The sequence below is a fragment of the Gavia stellata genome, chromosome 12 (assembly GCF_030936135.1).
Source record: "Gavia stellata isolate bGavSte3 chromosome 12, bGavSte3.hap2, whole genome shotgun sequence".
NCBI lineage: Eukaryota > Metazoa > Chordata > Aves > Gaviiformes > Gaviidae > Gavia > Gavia stellata.
The window spans coordinates 5,508,662-5,522,547 of record NC_082605.1 but is presented as its reverse complement, the minus strand read 5'-3'; the positions used below and the strand labels follow the sequence as shown (position 1 = coordinate 5,522,547).

The 13,886-nt window shown below is 39.4% G+C and overlaps 1 protein-coding gene across 1 annotated transcript; it reads left to right on the top strand.

The window, feature by feature from the left end:
* The first annotated feature begins 2,606 nt into the window (after positions 1-2,606).
* On the top strand, positions 2,607-3,863 carry LOC132317874 (protein BTG1-like). Its single transcript, XM_059823290.1, has 2 exons — positions 2,607-2,724; positions 2,886-3,863. Exons 1-2 carry the CDS (start codon positions 2,607-2,609, stop codon positions 3,236-3,238), a joined length of 471 nt encoding a protein of 156 aa, XP_059679273.1. The 3' UTR covers positions 3,239-3,863.
* Positions 3,864-13,886: the final 10,023 nt, after the last annotated feature.

Genomic DNA, 13,886 nt, shown 5'->3' with positions numbered 1-13,886 from the left:
GGGTAGAGGTTGGGGGAAAGTTCCCATAAATACCTTCTGTAAATTCTAAGCCTGTGTTACACTGGTTGCTAGTTACAGCTAAAACACTAGCCAGACTGAGTTTTTTCTTCGCACTTCTACTGATGGATGAATGTTATCTGGTAATCTCTAAATAGCAGTAAAACTGGATCTAATTTTTAAATGTCTGCAGGCTAGGCTTTTTTCTCCCCTTAACTCCCTGGGTATGGCTTTTGCAGCTGCTGAGCTACAGGTGATTAAAGCTGAGAGGCAAGGGAAGTGAAAAGGATTAAGATGTGCAGTTGGGGAAACAGGTTGCTACTTGGTTTCCTCAAAGGTGAGATCCCTCTGAAGAAGTCCCCTGGCGCTCTCTGGCATATGGCAGGCCTTAGAGAAGAATAAAGGAGTGGTTAGCTCTCTTCTAACAGAGGAGAATATAAAGTCTTAGAACCTAGCCAACAGTGTAAAGAAATCAACATAGGTTTTTTTTTCTTTCCCCCTAAAGTGGGTTTAAGACACAAAACCAGTGAAGGGAGAGGATGTATTTAAGTAAGACCATGAGGAAAAAAAAAAAAACGGTTGGGGCATTGCATGAACTTTTGAAAGAAGACTGCTCTTTGAGAAGTATGTTCAGTTATGACTGCAGGCAGTCCTGACCTTAAATCCTCACCTTAGTCACTGTTCTTGAAAAAAGTGGTTGGAGGAATTGCTTGCAAACAGAACTTCAAGGTGTGGGAAGTTTGTTTAGTCTTTGAACTAGAGAGAAAGCTTTTTGTAAAGTCGGGGAATTTTGGCTATACCTAACACAGCCACTTTTAAAAAGCTTTAAAATAGCAGAAGAATATTGTCACTCTTACTGCACTGAGCATGGGAAGGTCGGAGTTGAGTTGGCATCCACAGCACTGAAACTGTCGTGAAGCTTAGCTGCTGAGCTGACACTTGGCATTTGTGTGGAGGATGTGAGTCTGTTGGGTTATGGACAGAATTATTGATTTGGAGCTCTTGGGCAAACTGGCTTGCCAGGACAACTGTTGTCAAGAGAAAACTCTTATCGTAAAGAGATGAATTGTAGTTATTGCTCAAACTCCAGAGCCTCAGCAGTGATGATACTAATGAATCCTCAGCAAAGTTCCTTGTCTCAAACAAGCCACGTACTTTAGTCACCAGAATAATACAAAGTTTGTGCCAACACAAACTGTTCAACCAAACGTTTTCACAGCTGAAACTTTTATGCTCCACAGAAATGCTGCTCAGAGTCCAGCCATTTGTGTTCCTCTTGGTGGTATCTGCAAAGTAACCTGCAGGGCCAGCTGAGAAGCTTGATATGTGGTGCAATGTATGTACGGCTCTTTTCATGCTCAAATAAGCATTAGGCTTGTCTTTATTTCTAACCACAGAAATATTTCCAGACTGATGTTATACTTAAAAGATGCAATTCGGTACTTTAAATACAGACCAGAGATGTATCCTCTCACTGTAATACATTTGGCAACAAATTTAACTGTGTAGTTCATGCACTAAGCAGAATTTGGTTTGCTTAACTCTTCCGTCTATTTTCAAGTGTGCCAGATTCCTGATCACTTGCAGGTAAGCAGGCTTTTTTGAAAGAAAACTGATGCTTTCTGGACCACCTCTCTTCCTGAACGTAACCTATAGGTTCATGCACTACTCTTGCTGAAAACTTTCTGTGCTTAACTAAGTGAGGAGGGGATATCCTTAAAGCTTCTTTGCTGTTTTGTCATGTAAGACCATATTGGCCTTGGAGTTGCATGTCTAAAAAGAGATGGCGAGGTATTTTTAGATTTTGCTTATACTGGGTCTGAAATGAGAGTGAAAAGGGCACAAGGCAAGATGACCGTCATGTCTGCCTGAAATATTGCTAGTGATGGAGTGGGTGTCTTACAGCGGTCAGGATTGTAAGGAAATGCGAGGAACTGCTGACCGCCTGGGGTGCGAACCTGCCGCTCTAAACGGGCAAGCGGAGGCATTCAAAGGAGTGTAAGGCGGCCAAAATTGTAAGTGCTGCACGGGAAACGTGTATTTGACCTGTTCTTTCTGTCGGACTGCAAACAAGAACGAAAGAGGCGGCAACCTGCGAACCGAGGGGAGGAGGAACAAGCGCTGAAGCGTGGGTGGTCAGGGCTTTGGTGCTGCAGTCGTGTCTTGCCGGTTGAAACGCTGCTACTGGTCGTTCCGCTTGGCGGGGAAGGCAGCGGAGCGCTGCCCGGGCCCGGCCCCCCCTCGCCGCTTCCTCCCGCGGCGGGCGTGCCTCGCCCCGCCCCGTTCGCTCCCGCCCCGCCCCTCGGAGGGCAGATCCCGCCCCTCCGCCAACAAAACAAACACGGTCCGGCCCGTGCGGCGGCCCAATGGCCGCCCGCGGTCGCCGAGGCCGCCCCGCCCCGCGACCACCGCCGCCAATAGGGCCTCGGCCCGCCCGCCTATGTGGGGGGCCGGGACGGGGCGCCGCTGCGCGATGCGGCTGTTGCGCGCCGCCGCCATTGGCCGGGGGCGCGGGGGCCGGGCCGGAGCGGGCGCGGCGGCGCTGGCACCGGGCCGGGGCGGCGGCGGCAGCAGCAGCGGCGGGGAGGTGCGCGCCGGCTGGGGCGGCCATGAGGACCGAGATCTCCACGGCGGCGGCGTTCGTCACCCGCCTCCTGCGGGCCGCCGGCGGTATCGGCGAGGAGCAGCTGCGGTGCTTCCGGGAGTGCCTGCAGGAGGCGCTGCGCGGTGAGCGGGGGCGGCGGGAGCCCGCGCGGCGGGGGGGGCCTCCCCGGCCCGGCCGGTCGCCTCTGCCCCGCGGGGATTCCGGCGGAGAGCAGCCTCCGCGGGGCTGGAGGGCGGTGAGGCTCAGCGGCCGCGGTAAAGCTCCCCTTTGTTCCCTCCCGCAGAGCACTACAAGCACCACTGGTTCCCCCTGGTGCCCTCCAAGGGCTCCGGGTATCGGTGCATTAGGATCAACCATAAGATGGACCCCTTGATAGGAAAGGCAGCGGGGATGATTGGACTGAGCCACGAGAGACTCTTCCAGCTCTTACCCAGCGAATTAACTCTTTGGGTCGACCCTTTCGAAGTGTCCTATCGCATAGGTGAAGATGGGTCTATCTGTGTCCTTTACGAAAGTCCCCAGCCTGGTGGGAAGACGACCAAACCGCTGGAGAGTAGGACCAGCTGTAAGGAGGAGTGGAGAATTGGCAGATCCAGCCCTTCCAAGAATTACAACATGATGACAGTTTCTAGTTAAAAACTGGTGTTTCTTGTACAATGATGTATGTATCCCAGTCTCATGGTAAACTTAGATGTAACTGAGATTTTTGTTTTTTCTTTTTTTTTTTCACCCTATAGTCATGAAAGTTGTAGTAGTACTGCCAAGTTTTTTGTGGCCAAGGGCTAATGTATAAAGCAGTTCTTAACACTGCATGTTACTCTCTGGATCATGTACTGTAAATGCACTGTACAGTCAGTTGATTGTTTTACACATTTCTATTTTCAAAGAAGTTTTGGCTATTTGTAATAAAAAGCAATATTGTAGCACTCTTTATGATGGATTTTAGACAAGATTAACACTTGCTAAAACATTCCTCAATTTGCAGAGCAATAACATGAAGGGGGGTGGGAAACAGATCTAACAAGCTGCACATAAATCTTTCCAGTGACTTGTCTGCACAGACTTCTCTCAGGGTCATTCAAGTTTGGCTGTGAGGCACAAATCACAAAAATAACTCTTATTTTTCCTTTTTCAAAGCATGCATTCATTTGAGGGCTGGATTCCATCATGCCCCAACATTTTGACAAAAATAACTGGGGAATTAGTCTGTCTTGTTATTTCAAGTTATTGGAGTAGAATAATAAAGACTTGCTTAAACTGCTGTTGACTTGGTTTGTTTTTTTCCTCAGGCTTTTTACATTGCTCTCAAAGCTTATTCTAGCTATTTGTAATCATCACAGATAGCTTAACAGTTAGAAAGGTGTAGCTCTGAACATTCATCTTTATTTCAGATTGCCACAAAATGTTTACTTTCAGTAAAGCTTGCTGGCTGTGTGCCTGAGTAGAGCTGAATAGTCTGTGTAGAGCTGTGTGGTTTGTTTTTTTTCAGTGTGTGCTGTATCAAACTGGAAGCAAAAGTACTCTTCTAATGTTTGATCTATTGCAAAAAAACGTTTGAGTTTCTTGGGAAGTGAAGTTTGTATTTAAATCTTCAATTTAAAACCTTCTAGAAAGCTAGAGTGAAACGCTAATCATCAATACCATGTAACTACCTTGGCTTTTCTGGAAGGTAAAAACCTGCCATTTCTGGTGTTATGTTGAGTTCATTTTGTCAGCATCTCTAATACCAGTTGGGTATAAGTTTAGTAAAAGTATCAAATATAGTGGATTTGATGTAATAACAAAACTTTGTTGCTGGTTTACGTGGAGACTCTTAGTATTGATATTCCAGTAAAGGATTCAGTTTACAGATAACTGTGATTCCTATTCTAAGAAGCAGCAGTTTGTAATCTAGCTATAGAAGACTGCATAGTGTCTAGCATTGCTGTTTTTTTGGTAGCCTGGTGTTCAAGCACAGTTGAATACTTGATGAAAGAGAGCTTTGTCTAGTGTTAGTATGTCAGGAAAAAAAAAATCTTGCACTGTGTCAATAATATGGTAAAACACACAGAGAAGGAAGGGGCAAGTCTGGGCAAACTGGAAAGGGTAGAACTCCAGCTCACATAAAGAGGGTGGTTTTCTTTTTTTCTTTGTGTTAGAAAAAGCTGTGGCTTACTTCTTGCTGTTTGCCTTATCTTGGAGGCAGGCTTGTCTACTAGTATTTGTTTAATCTGAAGAAAACGCATAGTGCAATTTTCTAGTAATTAAAAGTTCGTAAAACGGATTCTGTGTTTCTAGTCTATCATGCCAATAGATGAGGTTCTGGGTTACTTTAACAAATGGGTGTTAAAGGTCTTGTGGTAACTTGCTTTTTTATAATACAACATTGAAAATCGGTTCTCGCAATGTTGTTTTATTTTCTTAGGAGAGATTTTTTTTTTCCCTCTGATAGGGTTACCTGCACTGAATATTTATTTCCTTAGGACTTCTAAGGGGGCATACTTGACAGATTTGTCAGTAATTGAACAGAATAACTTTAAATCTGCTCAGGGTGAGGTGCCCTCTTTGATTAAATTTCATTTGAAAGATAATTGGCCTTGCTGCACATTGTATTAACAGCCTCTCTGAAAAGACGTAGTATGAAGTTTTTAGCTTAACAGTGGATTTTACATAGCAATTAACATTTAAAGTGGAATTAAAGATGACTTGGGACACAGGGTATGATTTCCAGCTACTGGGTGTGGTTTGACATAAAGTAGGGTACAGCAGGTTGTTCCGATGTTCCTTTTTTGCCTTGTGTCTCTCAGTGTAAGAGTAGAGAAGAGCCTGGATTAATACCAGCCATGGTGAATTCTGTTGCTTCTTATTTATTAATCCTACCGTATTCAATAGGATATTTCATACATTATATAGTATCATGTCTTAAGTATCCCATGCTCTCTGCAAGTTTGATATTTATCATTGAACAGGATGGTTTTGTTAGTGTAATTCAAGTTTAATTTCATACACTTAAGCTACAGGTGTAGAGTTGAAGTTACTCTGCAGACAAGCAGGTGGAGGAGACTGGGGAGCTTGAAGAAAACTAAAGCAAATAAAATACTTGAGCTGCAAGTAAATATACTGTAATATCTGTGACATCTAGAACTACGATCCATTGCTTCAAAAAAAACCAAAATGTCAGAGACTTACTAACAGCACAAAGGCTGTTCTGAGGGAATAGAGCTCTTGGCAGTAAGCCAGAAAGGCTGTTATTTGGAGGAAGTAAATAAAATTAACTTTGTGTTTTCCCTAAAAGGTGATAAGTTTTGCATTCTGCCGTTACAACAAACAAGCCAAAATCTTAACATATTTAAAATGATGTACTGGTCAAAAAGACTGACTGCGTCTGATCGGTCATGATTTAGAACAGAATGGCTTGGGTTCTGTTGGAAGAATTACTGCATGCCAGCCTCCTTGAAGCAGTAAAATATATGGAGGAAGGGTATATTTGTTTGTTCTCATGCCTGTTTCTATGAGGATGGGTTAACTGTTGGATAAGTAAAGCTGAAGGAAGAAACACTTATAGAAGGAAAAAATACGTTTGCCTGTTTCTCCAAAACATTGCCTTGCTGTGAAGACAGTTAAATAACATTTGTTTTTGAGTTGTAAAATTGGAATGGGATAAAGGTCCCATTAGTTTGTGTAGCTTGATCGCTTATGTACTGCAATTCCTATATATCGCACCCTGACTCATTATTTGCACCTAAGAATACAGAGATGTATAGTTTTGATCTGAAAACTTCACGAGATAAGGGTATTGTCTGTATTTGTTTCAGATGCTATTACCTTTAGTGTTAGGTAAGTTCAAATATGAAATTTGGTATGTTTTTTAAGTTTAATTTCTGAACATTGGTGTCCATTTTTCTTTATCCTCAAGATGAAAGACCTTTCAGTATGGCCTCTTGTATGCACTTCATACTGCAATCAAATTGAATTTGTTTTGTATTTAAAAAGATTAAGCTTTCTAAGTTTGAGCATAAATAATTTTCTTTTAACTGGGATTTACATACATGCTTTCTGCAAACATTCCTCATTCCATTTTTTTAACATGTGCATGAGAATGTGTTCTCAAGAAATGAGTGCAGTGAACCAACCAAGCTGCATCACACTGTTCCCACCATTACTTGCCATTCCACCAGGACTGATGGTACTGTGATTTTCACTTCACTGAGAACAATGTAAAATTACTTCAGCTCTAGCACTGGCACAGTTGTTAAATGTGATGTCTTTCACTTAACTAATTTTTAATTTGTGTAATGCATTCTTCACTGTGTATTTTTATTTTGTCTGGAATGCCATGTGTTTTAGGTGAAGTGCCTTATAAAAGCCTAAATAGTTAGTGTTATTGCAATTACTCACACAAAGGACAAACCCCATGTTTAACAGGATAGGTTTTCTGTAAAACCACATTGACTAGCATTAATGATATTGTTCTCCTTTTAATTAACCTCCTTTTACATTTTAATCCAGGATTTAAAATGTTCTAATTCTCCTGCAATTATTAGTTGTTACTTTTTTATATTGGAATACCTCCTGGAGAAATTTTCTAGTTATTCCCGCATGCATCGGAACTAGCCATCGGGGTGCCGCCGATAGCCCAAGGCAGTTCTCTTGGGCATTTTTCTAGACCTTGTGGTTATGTTTTTCCTTATGAAATCCTAAAAAATATTATCTTGATATTATCTGGTTTAGTCATAAGTATATTGGAAGTATTTCATTATCCTCATGTGGTACAAAGTTATCTGCATTATCAAATACAAATAGGCAATATTTATTGAACACTTACAGCTCTTTGCCTCACTTCAGCAAATTTCCTGTCTTCATCTTTTCAGTACTAGAATTCATTTATGTGCTGATGTATCTTAAAAGGTCATTGCCTTTGCACAGCTGTTTTTCTTAGCTATTTTAACCATGGATTTTCCTTTCATGTTTTTAGCTTCCTTCAGATTTTTTTTTTTTACGTCACAATAATCCATGCATGTTGGCTTTTTTCTGTTTCACCTTTTTCTTTATTTTTTCTTACTTACGTGGTAAGGGATGTGACTCAGAACTTTGATCTCATCTTAATTTCTGCTTTATGTTGTATCGATGTAGCATCACAATAGTCATCAGTTTGGCTTTGTGTGATTCCTCCAGGCTGATGCATATTGCCATGGCAGAGTGGGAAGACTTGCACTGTTGAGTTGATAGAGGGATTCTGGTTATTAAGTAGTAAGGTTGATGCCTTTTACTGTCACCATTCTTGCTTTTTATAAATTATTTTTCTTGTGGTGCCAGAATTGCTTTCGGTAATTTTTATGCTATAAGAGTAATAGGCCCATCTATTTTCATTGTTTTCTTGCTGGGGACTGAATTTATTCCAGTAATAATAAGTGATATTTTGCTTTCTGTTACAAGGCTATGTAAAATTTTCATTGAGAAGTAAACTGCTGATTTTTAGCTTGTAATTTGGGTAACTTCTTGGGGGGATAATATATTTTAATTGAAATGGAATTGCATGAAAGAATCTTTCATCTGCTTGGGAGAGTCACTTTGCCCTGTGAGATTCAGCTGCCCCTCATTTGCAATCAGTATGACTAATAGATCTCTAAAAAGTGTCAGGAAGCAATGAGTATGCAAATTAAATTGTGATTTATGACAAACTTGGTTTTATCATTATTTTAAACTATTGGCCCCCAGATTATTGATGGTAATATTTGTATAGCCTCATTAGCAGTAGAAGCTATATAGTATCAGTTCTTCTCCCCAGTGGTTCTTAAAAATCCAAAGAAACAAAAACTGTAAAAGAAGATGAATGTCCTTTCAGTTAAATTAAACAGCAAATCAGTCTTGAGTCACTGAAAGACAGAGTTGCAAATATCTCCCCTGGTAAAATAATTCTGTTGTGTTTTAGTAGGAAGAAGAAAAATTATGTCACAAAATATTCTGTAATGTTTCAAGCAAACCTGTCGTGCTAAATAAATACCCAGCTTACAAAAACAAGTTTGTAATGCTGGAGATATGCCAAGTATGAAAGTTCATCTTTGAAACAGAACACATTTTAAAAAAAAATATGCATGTATGAAAGTATAAATAATGTCTTTGTAGATGCTGTGATGCAGCAGCTTTGAATATGAACTTTCTAGAGCACAAACTCTTACAAACTTTGTAGTTCAGTAGTAGTAAGTGCAATCACCTTCATCAAGCAATTTTTACTATAGAGTTTTTGTGACTGCGGTATGATGTTTGGGATGTGTAGAGCCCAGTCATGCAAACTGTTGTTAGACTGATCACCTTACACAGCTGACGTTAGTGACTTTGGCCTCGGATGACTGATACTACTTCTGTGTACCATTCCCAGGATTGTCTGCCATGTGAATGAAGAATGAAGAGACACGCAAGAAAACTGAGGAAACAGGTAGGTTGTACCAGAAAATGCTCCTTAAACTGTCTGAACACTGAGCCCTGGTTGTAGGTAGTCAAAGAGAATGCTGTAGGGGAGAAAGGTCGTTGTATCATCAGACAACTAAACTTACTTCATTTTACACTGAGTGCCAACATGAAACTCTCTCTCTTCCACTGAGGCTCTGAGGAGGAAAGGAAATTGCCTGTTATTTATAAATATTTATGAATATTCACAAATACTTAGAAATTATATTATTTGCAAGACCTAAGCTTTATTTTGCATGCTGCATATAGGCGAGTAAAATACTAATGAGTATTCCTAGTGTACAACATCTTTATATGCAATTCTATTTTAATAACCGTATGTATGATATGAATATGCAATTGACACTTTGCACTAGTCCCCTACACATTATTTATACATCATCATTATCATCAAAACAGTGTTATGTGAATGTTTCTGTTGCAGATATGCGACCTGAGGGTTAGATTTGTGTAAAGGGACGTGTAGGAGTAATGGTAAAGAATATAAACTATAGTGGTTTATGCTTTTATATATTCTTGGAACGGATTACAACAAAAGCTGACCCATTAGACTTGCCTTCTCTGTGAATTTGGATTATCATGTGTTGTTAGGAAGACTGTATTTCTGAGGTTGCAGAAATATAAATGAAAATAGAATTCTTCTAATGTTCGTGATGAGATAACATTTTATTTAGTGCTCAAAATAACGTGTGACTCATACAAATCCTTTCTTCTGGTCTCACTTGACTGCATCTTAAAGGTTGATACAAGGGTTTTGCCAAAGGGTTTTTCTTCTGATACAGAAATGGTTGGGAGAGGGTTGTCTTGTTCTTTTTGCCCCACAGTGTGGTGGGCTGATCCCGAAACTGAAGGCGTTAAATATTTCAATGTGGATTGTGAGCTATTTTTTCAAGTGGTTGAAGCATGCCTGCTAAGACATCAGTCAAGAATAATTAAATATGTACTTGAATTTAGTAGTGGTGCTGAACATTTAATGTGGAATTAAGTATTTTGATGGATGGAGGTTTTGCTGAACAAAATGAATTCAGAATCATGAGCTGCAGTATTTATAGAACACTTAATTTTATCATTAGTTTTTTCACTAAATGATGTTTAGCTAGTATCTCTGACAGTCTTCAGATTTTTTTTCAACGACTCAATGCTACACATTTTAAGTAAGCAAAAGTTGTTGCTTCCATAGAAGTCAGTAGAATCGCTCCCATGTTTAACATTAAAAGCCTTTTGGCTCAGGCCTAGGTAAACATTTCAAGCACTTGCGCTGTTTCACTGAGTCCTGTCTATTAGCTTTACAGAGCTCCTTTTAGTTTCTGAAGTATCAAATGAAGATTTAATTGTAGCTGAAACCTTACCTGTTCTGACTGTGAGTCGCTTCACCAGAAAAGAAATAACTTGTCTGCGTTAGGAGTGTCATAACTGTATGTGTGCACCATATGTCTTGATGGTATATTCAGGGAAAGTTGCGTGTATTTTCTAATAAACAGATATTTGTCTTTTTTTTTTCCACAAGCCTTTAACATTGATTCTTTTTCTAAATGTGTTCTAAAACACTGAACACTCCATGGAATGAAAACTGAAATAAGATGTCTGGGAGCAAAAGTTTGTTGAAGTTAAAGGGCTCTTTTTAGCTGTGATCCAGAGTAGGCTGTGTATCTATCTCAGTTCATGTGATTAGAAATCAGAAGAAAAGCACATACAAGACAAGTTCTTGTTGCCCTCTCCTCCTCCCTTCTTACCTTTCAGTGGTTTCTCTGTCCTTCAAATAATCTTTTCTCATTAAATTTGCTAAACCTTTGCATCGACATGAAATGAAAAGAGATTAATGCTTGTTTATTGGCAGACGCTGTGTCTTGACAATGAATGAAAGAATTGGAATAGTAACAAGCACTAATTTAAAAAGGGGAGATTAATCCCGAGCTTTTACGAGGCATTTCTTTCCAGCCTTACTACAGCTCTTTTGTTTTCATACCAGATTGGCGAGTGTAACACCATACTGCAATGTACCTTTTGTATTCTGTTCTTAGTGGTAATAGTATTTGAAATGACCTGGAAGTTACTTTTGCAAAGAGAATTACCTTTTCCAGTATTACTTCACAAGGTTCCATAGCTGAGAATATTGAGATCTGGTATCAGCTTTGTTAACTGGGGGGTGGGGGGGGCGCCAAACAATTATGCTTTTTTCAAAAGTTACCTGTTACATATTCAGCATATCAGACAGGATCCTAAAAAGCCATAGAAATTTTTTTCTGTACCTTTTGCTAATGTTCTAGAATATTTGCTTTTTTTACAGCAGTTGTTTCCTTGGTGATTACTTCAATATTTCTGAAGATTAGATTTTTTTGGGGGTAGCAGTGCTGGGTTACTGTTTTTCTAGTAACACATCTCCTGGTGTGGTTCATTGCCTATAAAGTGATTATTTAACATGTTGCTGTGATGAACTGCATATTATTTCCACTGCTTCAGACACCTAACTAAATGAATTAAAGCTGGAGTTCCATTTTCAGCAACAGCATCTAGCTTTATGCCTGTATCTACAGCTAGTTTTATTTTTACTTAAAACTGCCAGTGAATTAGTAGCCCTACAGTACGTCCTTTGGTCTTTTTCCCAGTAAGTCTTTTTCATTTATAATACAGCCGCCTCCTCCTGTTTTATGCTTAGTTTCCAATTTTTAACCTTTTTTCCACAAGTATATGCTGAAATCTTTAATTGGCATTTGATTATCTTTTTGTTTGAAATTCATTGAGTTTCTCTTATCTTTCCCTCTATCCCTGAAAATTGTAAGTGCTGTTTTCATATCTGAATTCATGTGGTTGTAATCAAACTGTTCTCTGGGTTTTCCAGTATTCGTCTTTCCTGTGTGTGTGTGTGTCACATCAGTGATGGCTCTCACCTTGTCCCACCAACGTTTTTTCAGTGATTGTTGAATTTTTTCTCTGTTTCAGAGGAATGGGAGGCCTGTCACCTAAAGAGATAGTGTTTGTTACATAGAACATGTGAAGGGTTACCATGTACAGGCTATAATCCTGTGTTCTGACAAACATTTTGCTGTGCTGCAGAAAAATGGAGGTACTGAAAAACTGGTATGCAAAATCTAAAGGTAGTTGCCCCTTTTATAAGACAACAATGCTGAGCTTACTTTTTAATGATTAACAGTCTTGGGGGAAATTTTTTTTCTACCTTCATGCTTTATTTATGGAGCTGTCATTCACATTTTTGTTCATGCTTCTTAGAAGAGGGACTATTTTTAATATTTTTATGTAATCCACTTGGTGCCTTTGTGGACATCTCCGTATAAAGCCAAATAAAGCAGTGGGCCAATGTTCTTTCTCTCACATACTATAAACTCCCCATTCATATAAAAGGGTTCCTGTGTATTTGTTTTAATTTAAATGACTTATCAGTAATACTTCTTTTACTTTAGACATCATGTTTGGAATTACTGCTTTAGGAAACTGGTGGCAGAAGAATTGTTACTTTTGGTAAAGGTAGATATTTGCTAGGAACAAAGATTCTAGTTCTTAATTTCTGCTAGAGTTAAAATATCTGTGAAATCAAATGGGTGTTTTAAGTTTGCAGTAATATGAAAGAGTGGGCCTGAAAATTTGGTAGCAAGGAAGGACAATTAACTGTATATCATGCATCGTGGTCTAAAAGAACAGTATGATGCTTGTGAAAGTCTGCTGTCATTTCACTTTACTCCTAGTATGTACATGGGCATGCCTATCTTTTGAAGATCTTGCGAGTATCATCAACATCTTGTAAAGCTTATCTATGTACACAGGTAACAAAAAATAACAAAGCTACACCATGCCATCCTTCTAGAATATGATATAGCAAGAATACTCCAGCAGAAAGGAAAATATATCTCATTAAGTACAGCATCTTTGGTTGTGAAATAAAGCATCACTTCTAAAATCTACTCTTAGTAAGAGAAAATTCCTGATAGATCAATCTATATATGTGTCCTTTTTTTTAGTTAGCTCTTTGCTCTGTCCTTTTGTTCCAATGATCTCTTGTTTCTGTAAAGCGATAATAATGCATAAGCAGGATTACTTGGTATTCAACTGAAACATGGTGTTGTTGATCTTGCAAAGTATCCCCTGTAGAAAGAGCCCAATGTGGCAAAATGATGCTTGTAGGCAGATGGGGGGTGGGACAGAAGATAGAGGTGATAGGGAATAAAAGTGACCAGGAAATTCAGATTCTTAAAACTCAGAGGGCCCTTGGGAAATGTTCATGAACTGGAAGGAATACATTTAGGGGAGAGCTAAAAGCTTAGAGGATAAGAGCCATACGTTTGTCCTTCTACTTTGAATGATCATAGAGTGATCCTTATACAAGGATGTTCTAATAAATCATTTTTACACCTCTCAGGGATTCCGAGTTGTCCAAGAAGGTGAATGTATGTATAGCTCATATGGCTATACAGAGTACAGATAAGTACTGGTTAGGCTGTGTTCTTTTTTTGAATAATTGCTGTGAGCAACTTCTGGTGAATTAGATTTTGGCGAGTAATACAGGTTATTCCTGAAATGGCATTTTTCCCTTTGAACCAATGTGGATCGAGTCTCCTGTAAAGCCTCTTTATGCAATTGTGTTAAATAGTGTTATGCCCTTGATAAAGAATGAGTCATGTTATGATTTTTCACATCATAATAAATTATGTTCCAGGACTAATCTCTGAAATGCAATTTGCATGCAAAAGTAACAGTTCAAGCTTATGGCCTTTGATATTCTGCATGTTTCTTGTTTTATTTCCTTCTGTTTTTCTTTCTTCCACTTTTAAAGTGTATCTTTATAAGTACCATGTGTATGCTCATTCCTATTTTAAGTTTTTCC